The following is a 12,499-nucleotide window of genomic DNA, read 5'->3' on the forward strand; positions in this document are numbered from 1 at the left end:
GCTAAGCATCGGTATGTACCGATGAAAATTCGCGTTCCTAGGGAGTGTGTCCGAATCTTTTTTGGTTCTCAAGAAATTTCTCGATCATATGTCACTTCGATACCTCCCATCACTAAATAGTAGCCAAAGGGGATTTTTATTAAAGTACTGAACTGCGTGTTTCCTTAAATGGTACGCCACAGTGCGGCTTCAGAATCCATCATATGAATGTGCGGGACTGTAATAGCGCGGGACTTGAGAATTGGTGTCTGAACGCTGCAGCGTGTAGTTTCACATCTCACATGGCAGCTCTCTGCGTGCTCAGTCGGCAAATATAAATGACAATATCCTTGTATCCTGTAGCTAAAACGAGGAAATCGTAACTGTACCTGGAACTGCAGAGAGCGTTCGGAGGCCTCTTGGTCCTCTGCGGAGTCGGTTGACGGCTCAAACCAGTTGCTGTCCAGTGTGATGCCAACATAACCTGTAACATTTGACTCGTTTGTAGAATGTTTGGCAGAGAGAGAATGGATTAATCAGGTTTGATGACGAACGAAACAACCAAAGAAATCGGTTCTATACTCTGCGTACAAATCACTGTTCCCATCACTACAGTGCTTGACGAAACACAGCAATATACAGTCAACCGCACAAACAAAAACGAAGTGTACCTGTGTGCAAAGATCGCAAAGGAGACATAAATATTTAGTCACACATCACACGAGGTATCAAGGGTTAAGGATTGAAGTTTTAGAACTACTGAAATACGACTGGTTCTCATGCAGTGGGTGCTGGGATATGTTAGATAAACCAATATTTTGTCCTCGTCATCTTCAGGGAAGTCGCGGTTTGGATGGTGGTCCGTAGCACACGTCACGGACTGACGTTAATCTTCTCCGTCGCGCTGTGCGCGGCGGAGGTGTGACGACTCGTGGGTTTTCAATGCGGGCGCGGTTCGCAAGTTCCGGTTGTTGATGTCACCAGTCCTGTAGTCCCGTTGCAGAAGAGTTATTGAACCTCTACTGAACCGAAAACAGCACTTTATTGTACATCTCTACTGAACGAAAGTAGCAATTTATTGTTCACCACTGGGGCAACGAAGGGTACAAAGCGATGGAGGCGAACCATTCCAAGAACGGTAAACGAATATATTTACAAGTCACTATCACTTACATCAGTGTGCTGTAATAAGTATGGAAAAACTTCAGATTCAGTGCTTTATAGCGCTAACGAATCATCACGTCAATCTTAAGGCAACCATATCGACTGATACAAAGGTTTCCAGAATGAAATTTTCAGTCTGCAGCGAAGATTGCGCTGCTATGAAACTTCCTGGCAGACTAAATTTACGTGCTGGACTGAGACTCGAACTCGGGACCATTGTCTTTCACGGGAAAGTGGTCTACTATCTGAGCTACCCAAGCACGACTCACGACCTGTCTTCGCAGCTTTAATTCCGCCAGTACCTCATCTCCTACCTTCCAAACTTCACAGAAGCTCTCCTGCAGACCTTGCAGAACTAGCACTCCCAGAAGAAAGGATGTTGCGGAGACATGGCTTAGCCACAGCCTGGGGGATTTTTCCAGAATGGAATTTTCACTATGCAATGGAATATGCGCTGGTGTGAAACTGCCTGGCAGATTAAAACTGTGTGACGGTCCGAGAATGGATCTCGGGACCTTTGCCTTTCGCGGGCAAGTGTTCTGCCATGTTAGAGATCGTTGCATTCTCAGCTCTGGCCAAAATCCCGTGTAGAAGAGCCAGTGGGACCCTTCCTTTATCCTGACCCGTGTCAGGTAGAACCTGACCTCCAAAGAAAGAAAATTAGTCTACATGTGAAAACGGATAGTGAAGGCTGTGCGAGACTTATACTCACCTTGCTGCGTCGCCTTATACTGGTCCTGGTACAGATGGTAGACCCGTGCGTGCGACTTGAGGACGGTGTGTGCCGTGAGGTAGTCACCGATTCCTGGGTTCGGCATACTGGGAGCGTGCGAATACATGTTGGCGTAGCCGTAGCAAAATGCAGCCGGTTCATTGAACGTGATCCACCACTTTACCTGTGCACAAAAGCGCAACCCCACTTAGCGTTACGAGTTTCGTATCAGGAAGCGACTGAACTACACAAGCAGATGTTCAGTGAATTACCTGAATGCCAAAAATGCAGCAGCGAAAGCAACAGAATTAATGATTTGGAACAACGCAGTAGAAGAAGTGGTATGACCTTTACAAACATAAGATCCATAATGCTAATCAATCACCTTCCCTAGTACCGCACGAACAGAGAGGCCCAAATACAAAGACTAATGGAAGTATCCATGCATTTATTGGAAATATTGGAGAATAGCCACCAAATGCACGTTATGTGAAATATGTATAAGAAGGACTATAAGACCAACAACGAAGGGCTTGCATTAAAAGAGGTGCAAGGCAGAGAAGCAATATTCAGTCTGTACAACAAACAAGAAAGTAAGGAAATAAAAGAAATTTTTTCGAGTGGGATTAAAATGCAGAGTGAAATGAACTCAATGCAACATTTGTTGATGACACTTCTAACTTAAATGAAAGTGAGGAAGAATTATAGGAAGCCTGGAATGAACAGACATCTGAGCACAAAATATGAATTAAGGGTAAACCGAAGAAAGACGAAAGTAATGAGGAGTAACGGAGATGACAGTGGCGCTGAACGTAGTATTAGTATTGGGGGCCTTGAAGTACACGTATTGAAGGAATTCTGCTACTTTAGAGGCAAAATAATTCTTGTTGGACAGGGCAAGGAGGAGATTAAAAGATCAACAGCACAGGCAAAGAAGGCATTTCTTGGATAAAAGATGTCTACTAGTTTATGAAACATAGGCCTTAATCTAAGGAAGAGAATTCTGAATATGTTTACTACACAGCATTGCATGGAAATTAAATTCAGTCTGAGAATAACGGAAATGAGGAGAATGGAACCGTTTGTAGATTTGATGCTACAGAAAGATGTTGAAAATTAAGAGGACTGATACGAAATGAGGAAGTTCCCCCATGGAATCGGTGAGGTAGCTTGATTGAAAAAATTCATTTCATTAGATAATTAACAATAAATTACATTAGACTATCTGCACTCTATATAATGAAGACTTAATATTGTTGACGTATTTTTTAATTTATGAAGTATTCGTGTCATGTTATCTTGTCCCTGAGCTTCTTTGTTTAACCCTGTGGTGCCGTTGTCCACAGCACTGGAAAGCTGTTAATGTCGCTTCTTTGGTGTTTTTAATCAGTTTTGAACATGGCTGCTTGGTTTAGTGAGCGTTTATAAATTAAAATTGAAACAAATGAGCCCTCGGCCACAATTTTTTAGTCTTATTTACGAGGTTTCAGCACTTCTAAGAGTGCCTTCATCAGAATTTAAACATTTAAAGGGGTCTATAACATAATTACAAATTAATGGGAAGAAAAAATTTTTTATATACAAAATTTTAAGTACTGACTAACAATACAAGACAGAGATGGTACTTACATGCCACGTATAAAATAAATAACAGACCAGAAGGGCTTTAGTCACAAAATATTTAAAAGGAATATCTAAATTCTGATGAAGGCACTCTTGGAAGTGTTGAAACCTGGTAAATAAGACTAAAAATTGTTACCGATGGCTCATTTGTTTCAATTTAAATTATAATCGTCCCGAGGGTTGCAAATACTGGCAGACCACAGCACCAGTAGGGAATATTCACTGGAGTGAACTGCGTGCATTTTCAGCGTCAGGACTGATTAATAACGCCAAGGAAGCGACATTAACGTCTACTGCAGTGGACAAATGCACCATCGGTTTAGTACTCTGGAGGATGGCTGTCCGTAACGTGACTCTAGTGTCGCCAGGTTGCTGTCTGTTTTTGCCTCAGTTATTTCCCACTATATTCAATTTGGCACTTCTCTGATTTGTATGCTTTGCCAAGATACGTTGTGTCTACGTCTTTCATATACCATGTTGATAAACAAGCCAACTGCTTTTTTGCTGTACTAATGTGTTTATTTGGAACCGTATTTCGTCTTACTGGAAATAACTGAATAGCGTCCACAAGAGAGACTTGTGCTCAGTAAACCAAACATTAGTTACAGAAAGACTTTGAATAGACGTACGCCTCCGGTAGCTGAATGGTCAGAGTGACGGATTATCAATCCTCTGGGCCCTGGTTCGATTCCCGGCTGGGTCGGGTAATTTTCTCCGCCCAGGGACTTGGTGTTGTGCTGGCCTCGTCATCATCCTCATCTACTGCAGGTCGCCGCAGTGGCGTCAAATTGAAAGAACGGTCTGCCCGAAGGGGGGCCCTAGCCATACGATTAAATAGATAAATTTGAGCAGATATAAATATTTGGCCATAATATTAAGTACGAAATATCGAATCGACCTCTCATCACTCTTGCTATGAGCCAAACGCGTTCAGTTAGCGCTGTTTGGTCGAAAACTGACATTTTGGGCCCGTGGGTGCTTACGAAATACAGACTGAGTCTTGCAGAATATAAAACAGCGACCATCAAATCATCCCCTTTTAACTAAACAACAATTTCATTAAATAACGAAGACACACAATACTAGAATATACAAGATGTATGAATGTCGTATTGAAGATTGTAAGGAAGAACCACTGTAATGTTCAAATGGTTCAAATGGCTCTGAGCACTATGGGACTTAACATCTATGGTCATCAGTCCCCTAGAACTTAGAACTACTTAAACCTAACTAACCTAAGGACAGCACACAACACCCAGTCATCACGAGGCGGAGAAAATCCCTGACCCCGCCGGGAATCGAACCCGGGAACCCGGGCGTGGGAAGCGAGAACGCTACCGCACGACCACGAGATGCGGACACTGTAATGTACAACAGCATTTCAACCGTGGTACCAAGTTATGGAAAAGACTGGAACTGAGGTCTTCAAAAGTTAACATTTTCAGAGTTTAGCACTAGTAATGAGTACTCGATTTGAAATTTCTCACATAATATCATGGCCAAAAGATTCTGTTTGAGTTGACAGAATCATTGTTTTTAAAGTTTGGGTTTCCACACAATATAGCCTCTTGTGGATGCTACTCTGTTGTTTCCTTATGATGAACCAATAAGACGGAAACCCTTTCAAAATTAACAAATTAGTAGTAAAAAGACATAGTTTGTTTGTTTTAAATATGGAATTGCTTTACCAAGAAGTGACGGAAAAATCCATTAATATTTTTCATATTTCTTCGCTGGTATTGACCATAAAGGATGCTGTTTATTATCCAGTTCTGAAAATCGTATTGACGGAGAAAAATCGCAACCCCAAAAAGCAATTAATGTAGAGTAATCATATTTCGACAATAAATTTGTTAAAGTAACATATTTCAGTGATTAACATTGCCAGATTACAGGTTAATGTAAGCGCGAGATAAGCCATTGCAAATGTGTAAATCTCGTACATTAATAACCTGTGTAACCTCCAGAATGTTGAATGCAAGCATGCAAGCGTGCGTGCTTCGTGTTCTACAGGTGCTGAATGTCAGTTTGCGGGATGGAGTTCCAAGTCTGTTGGAGTTGGTCTGTCAATACAGGGACAGTTAGTGCTGTTTGTAAATGAAGCCGGAGTTGTCGTTAAATGACGTTCCATATGTGCTTGATTGGAGACAGAACTAGTGATCGCGCAGACCAAGGTAATATGTAGACACTCCGTAAAGCTTTTTGGATTACAACAGCGATATGTGGATGAAATTTCCCGTTGGGAATTCCCCCTGGAATGCTGTTCATGGATGGCACAACCGGTCCAATCGCCATATTTACGTACAAATGTGCAGTCATGGCGCTTGGGAGAAGCACGTAAGTGCTCCTACTATCATACGAAATGGCACTCTGTTGTAGGTCCAGCCTGTCTAGCACACGAACAGGTTGGCTGCGGGCCTTCAAGTGGCGTCCTTCTAACCAACACTCAGCCATAACTTGTACAGAAATCATAAAAAAACGCAAAAGACCTCCACACTGTAGTTCAATGAGATCTCGCTTGACCCCGCTGAAGTCCACATTGCGGTGGTTTGGGGACAGCGAAATGCACGCTTCAGGGTGTCTAGCTCGCAGCTGCCCTTGAAGTAACGTGTTTTTAACAGTTCGTTGGGTCACTGCTGTGGCAATTACTGCTAAAATTACTGCTCAAATTTGTGCTGCAGATGCATTATGATGCGCCAGAGCCTTACGCCGAAGACGATTGTCCGGCCTAAGTGGCCGAGCGGTTCTAGGCGCTGCAGTCTGGAACTGCTGGACCGTTACGGTCGCAGGTTCGAATCCTGCCTCGGGCATGGATGTTTGTGATGTCCTTAGGTTAGTTAGGTTTAAGTAGTTCTAAGTCCTAGGGGACTGATGACCTCAGAAGTTTAGTCCCATAGTGCTCAGAGCCATTCTTTTTTTTTTTTTTTAAGACGATTGTCTTCCCTCTCGGTAGTCCCAGGTGGCCGTCCGGAACCCGGTCTTCTTGCGACCGTACATTCTCGTGACCACCGCTGCCAGCAATCATGTACAGTGGCTACATTCCTGCCAAGTCGTTCTGGAATATCGCCGAAGGAAAAACTTTGTAGTAACCATGTACATGACCTTGTTCAAGCTCAGTGGGGTGCTGATAACAGCTTTTTTGTCACCTTGACGGCATTCTCGAGTAACATCAATTCACTACGTCCAGTCTCAAAAGCAACTAACGCTCGCGACGGTTACAGCGTTTATTTAAAGCAAACCTGATTCGCATTCTCAAAGCGGCGCTGCGAGCGCCATTCTTATGCGACTGGCGCGAAATTTGAACAGATATCATTTTTAAGATGTAAAAACTCGCCTACCAAATTTCGTTTAGCTCTCTCAACTTCTCCTTGGTGTTGCGATTTTTTTCCAATACCAAATTTCCTCCTCTGATGTTTTACGTTTTTGACATGACGTGATGATAGCGAGTCAGCAAGGAAAACTGTAAAATGATGTAACTATGATCTAGACCATAATTCTGTGTGTAAGTGCTAAAACTGGTCGTTGACCTCTATATGGATTTTACGTTCATTATTGTACGAAAATGTTACCCTGTCTCCAAAGTTGTCGAACAGCACTCTTGCGTATTCCACGAAGTAGTCAGCCACAACGGGATTTGGCCATCCTCCGATGTACTGCAACATCTGGGGGAGGTCCCAATGGTACATCGTCACCTGTAAAAACGTGCCAAATGGAAATACGTTTGCTTTCTCTAAGTTCCATTTCATACGAATGTAATATAAAAGGTATTTAATGGAACTCAGTTTAAAGTTTTAAGAACAGTCTGAACTTAGATGTATACCTTTGTTACTGAAAAAATTCTGTATTTTATTATTTATCGTACGATTTTACAAATACTCGAAAGTATCTACAATCAAATGGAAATGTCAAAATCTGACGACCCGTCCAGAGCACTCCAAGTCACTTAGTGTAGGGTCCTCGTATCAGGTAAATGTTCCCAGTGGGCATTCCTTAACAATATGTTCTATTGTTTGCTACACCATGCCGCAGTCGCAGTCAATATATCAACGAAAATCCGACTTCTTCTGGCCTTCATTCTGTGTACCCCGTATATCCATGAAATGTTAGACAGTGAAAATCCCGTATGCAGAACACTTACTTCCAGAGTAAAGACCTTATGCAGTATGAGAATGTCCTGATAAGTGATCTGACGAAACTGAGTGATTACTTCAATAAATGATGACATCTTTGAAACCCAAATAAAACTGTTACTGCGTTTCATCTAAATAATATGGAAGCTTAAAGGAAGCAACATGTGACTTTCAACGGAATCGAAGAACCGCATAAATAAACAACCCTATGTGTCTAGGAGTCACTCTAGGTCGGTTCATGACATTCAAGCACCATAAGTAAGAAACGTGGATCAATAGTGAATCTACTTCGCCAGATTGCTGGAAGCAGTTGGGGTGAGTACGCACATATTCTGCGCTCTTCTGCTACTGAATATTTTGCTCCTCTGTGGGGAAAGGGCAGTTGGGGTGACGACGCCCATATTCTACGCTATCTGCGTAGAATATTATTGCACAGTGCATATCAGAAAACGTTTGCTGTTGGTGGAAGACGCTGCAGGTTTGCAAAATGTGTAAGGAACAATTACACAAGTGTTGTACGATAATCATCAAATGCATTCGCAACTGCGAGTAAGGACAACCATCTGCTGTAGAATGGAATGACGACAGTGAAAATCTGTGCCGGGCTGGGACTCTAACACGGATATCCCGCTTGTAGCGAACGGTCGCCTTACCAATCGGCTATCCGTGCACGACTCACGGTGACACTCAAACCTCCTGTGTTATTCTGATTACGATGCAAAGTTCCTTTGGATTTGCATTCATGTCCAAAGTAACAGGCACCTGACTACAGAATTACCGAATGCAATGCGGCCCTTTCGTGCAGCTGACTCAATTTAGCACTAATGAAGTACATCCCTGATGAGAAATATTATTCTAGCAACGTACGCAGTGGCTTTCTTTTCTGTTCTGTAACATATTTCAGCATTTTAGTACTAAGTAAGGGGTGATCGTTTCTTGACAATAATGTGTTACTGAAAAATTATAAGTTGTGAGGACTCCCAGATCAATTTGTCTTCCCCTAATGCCCAGTGAGCAACAGACTGGTTCAGTGATTTCTGTCCTTGTCAAGTATCAGACCCATATTTTTCTTAAAAAGTGTTTGGACCGTAACTAGTACTAGAAGTGATTGTCATATATTCACTGAGGTTGGTGATGGAGATGATGTGAAGGACATTGCATTGGTTTTAAGTACACAATTTTCTATATCATACGTCTGAGCTGCTCGAAGGGGCGTAATTATAACTTCCCTTTATTGAGTAATATAACAAGAAAATCTGTAAACATGCCACAAATAAAAATATTTGTACTAATTTCTCTGTTAAAAATTCGCGCTTTGAGTTTTATCACCCACTCTGTAAGAGCAGTGCCAACGTCACAACTGAAAAACTGTATGATGTGTTACTGTGTTAATTGCCCTTCTTGTTATTGCTCCACCTATGGATTTTATTCATGTATCTGACAAGATATGTTTTTTTTCCAATACCATAATTTGCATGGGCGAGATACCTTATACCTTCAGTATTGCTCATAGCCATTAATCCATCTGACCCTATTTCTATTCATATAACACTTTTTACGTCATAGTTACTTAAATAATTATAAACAGTAACAGCTACGTCAGTAATATACTTGATAAGATGATTCCTAACTATTTCTGATGTATCTAAGTCATTTGTATTTCGGATACATCGAAGTCATTTGTAGACTAACAGTGTTAAGAAATAATAACCGTAACAACAGGTACAGCTGATAATAATAATAATAATAATAATAATAATAATAATAATAATAATTGAAATAATAATGACAACAAAATGTGTTTATGCTGGTAGAAGAAGTGATACCATAGCACAGTGAGTGCTAAAATAGAAGACTTCAGCCAGACAGCAGCAGACAGGGACTCTCTGAGATGTGAAAGATCAGGAGGAAAAAGAGTACTGTGCATCAAGGTGTGCATTCAGACCTCATTGCTGTTTTAATGGGGCATTACTTCTCTTTGGAGATGGAAATATCATTCTCTACTACGAGTGATGTACCATTCCGGTTCGTGCTATTTTTTACAGAAAACGCCGCAGGTTAATGTATCTTATGAACTGGACTTCGACTCAAACCCTTCTTGTAGACAACCTTGTAGGTGGGGTAACCACAAATACGGGTAGTCTTCTCGGGGATTAACAAACCGCTTCAGCTGTATTTAGTTCTTTATAATTGAATAACTAACGGTTTCATGGCACTAAAAGCCACATCTTAAGGTGAACATACGACTAAAACATTCGAGCGGAAAGCTCAGAACCTTTCTACACAACATCAGTTGTCAGTCAGAACAAAAGACCGCTAAAAGTCGGTATGAGTATGACAGAGCTCGCGACTGCGTCCCCTGTTTGCGATTCCGTATAAATCCGAAAACGAACCCATCCACTGTATTGGAATCCGACTGTTTTATTCTATGACATACCGCCTTTCAACGATTGTTTGTTCTGACTGACGAGTGTCGGGTAAAGAGGTTCCGAGGTTTTCCGCTCTAATATTTTAGTTGTATGTTCACCTGAAGGCGTGGCTTTTAGTGCCACGAAACCGTTAGTGATCCAATAAGAAAGGAATAAATACAGCGGAAGCTGTTTATTAATACCCAAGATACCTTCTTGCAGAAGTAAGGTAAATTGCGTGACTAGTTATTTACATTCCAGACATACTGATTGCAAACATCAGAGTAAGTTTACACAGTTTCATTCTATCGATTAATAGATGGTGAGAGGGATAATTTCTAATTAAAATTACAAGGGGAAAATAATGTGTAACATATTCCATTTGGTACGTTTCAAGTGGCTTAAAATTGAATAATGTACAATACGTCTCAATAAACACATAAAATTAAGAACGTTATTAGAATAATTCGAAACGAAGAATGGAATTACTGGTAGCATGGTTAAAATGGGTGAGGAAGCAGCGAGGGTGAAGGCTCCAATCTGCCAGTAGCTCTAGTCAACTCTGCCTAAGCTTGTAGCACTAAGTGCTTATATTTCTGTAAATTGCAGTATTTCCAGTGTGATGTAGCTGCGAACTCTATACGATTTCTATTGATCTGATGGAATTACACTTTTGTGGAAACATTTGAGCTTAAACTTTATCTTCAATAAAGATAGAAGCTGAACCGATGAATTATATTTGTTACCGCTGCAAGAACTTTAACGCAGCTCCCCAGCTTACTAGACAGACGTGCTAACCACTACATCACCATAGCACTGTGGCTATCACAAATGTTCTGACTCCCCTACTCCACTCTCCTCCATAATACGAACTTTAATTCACACATTCAGCCCATTTCCCCCTTCTTAAACCCTCAGTATTTCTGAGGCTCTCATACCTTGGAATAGCACCCCAGCTTTTGTATGTAGTAAACAGCAGAGCTGAGTTCATGTCCCGCCTATGGTAGAAATTTTAATTCACTGCTTCAGCTTCTATCCTTATCGGAGATAACGTTGAGACTCACTTGCCTCCAGGGAAATGTAATTCAATCAGATCAACAGATCACCTATGCCTGAGTTACAGGTAAGATTCCCTATTAGCTACAAAGGCGGAATGCTATTCCAATGGCTGAAAGTCTCGGCAATACTCACTGTTGAAGAAGGTGAAATGGTCTGAAAGTGTGGACTGAAATATTTATTAGGGCGGGCACTGGAGGAGCATAGCCCATACATCTGTGGCAGTCGCAGTGGTGCGGTATTTTAGTGAACATCTGCCTAGTGAGAAGGAGATCCAGATTCATGTCCTGGTCGGCACAAAAACTTTAATTCATTCTTCAGCTTCTGTCCTCATCGAAAATAATGCTATTTTTGACCATGGATTAAATAAGGAAATATTGTTAGTTCTTCGAACACTTACCAGAGGTGTGATCCCGTTCTGCAGTAACAAGTTGATGAGGTTGTTGTAGTAGTTGATACCTGCTTGGTTGATGTTATCGACGTCTCCACTCGGTAAGATCCTCGACCACGAGATGGAAAAGCGGTACGTGTTTGCCTGCACAGATTGTAATGAGTCACGTATGAGGAGCATTTATAATTTTTTTCCTTATTTTATTTTTAAGATGTCTAATCAATAGAATCACTCTAGTTGCGCCATTACAGATGTATATCTAAAACATAGTTTAATGTGTAAATAAGCCTTTTTGTAACAAGGGGAGGGGGTTGTGCAGTCGAGATGGTTTTATTTCGTGAACACTCCAGTGTGAACCGAAACAACACGTACAGCCGATGGACAAAAATAGCATCACTTCAATAACTTTGACGGTCAAGGCAATCCTCTGTGATGTTTTCGTAAGTGTTACAGACAAAAGCGCTAATTTGCAACTAAAACAATGAGTGTGTGGTACGAATATGAACTGCAGTCACCCACATACACACACACGCACACACACACACACACACACACACACACACACACACACACACACAAGCACACGCAAACGCAGAACGCAAGTACGCGTACACAATTACATATGATGTTACCGTCAGGTGAATGCCGAAACCGGTAACCCTCTGCCCGCTTCCACCTCTCCTTATAAATAGCTGAAAAGAATAGCGAGTCTGGAAGCGTCGTTTCTAAAATAGTCCACTCTATTTCTTGGAGTATGAAAAAAGAGCTGCGTATAAATTGTGTGTGTGGGGGGGAGTGTGTGAACTAATAGTAGTATCAACACTCTACCATGATAGGCAAAAGGTGTGGAAAAGGACCACGATTTATCCTGAGTTATGAATTATGTGGTACCTGTTGCAGTCACATATAACCATATGCTCTAACGCTACATCAAGATTTCCACAGTAACTTGTAGAAGACAACACCACCTAAAATTGACGAACAATTAAACTGGAATTAGAAACTTCAAATCAAAATCGTCGTATACCATCTCCAT

General features: G+C 41.4%; 1 protein-coding gene across 1 annotated transcript in view; it reads right to left on the reverse strand.

The window, feature by feature from the left end:
* Positions 1–12,499, reverse strand: part of LOC126198873 (myrosinase 1-like) — a 55,979-nt gene that overhangs the window by 28,042 nt on the left and 15,438 nt on the right. The window contains exons 3-6 of the mRNA XM_049935475.1: positions 11,473–11,607; positions 7,048–7,170; positions 1,856–2,039; positions 369–463 (exon numbers count right to left, since the gene is read on the reverse strand). Coding sequence (XP_049791432.1) covers positions 369–463; positions 1,856–2,039; positions 7,048–7,170; positions 11,473–11,607 — 537 coding nt within the window. The remainder of the gene's footprint in view (positions 1–368; positions 464–1,855; positions 2,040–7,047; positions 7,171–11,472; positions 11,608–12,499) is intronic.

Source organism: Schistocerca nitens, chromosome 8 (assembly GCF_023898315.1).
Source record: "Schistocerca nitens isolate TAMUIC-IGC-003100 chromosome 8, iqSchNite1.1, whole genome shotgun sequence".
NCBI lineage: Eukaryota > Metazoa > Arthropoda > Insecta > Orthoptera > Acrididae > Schistocerca > Schistocerca nitens.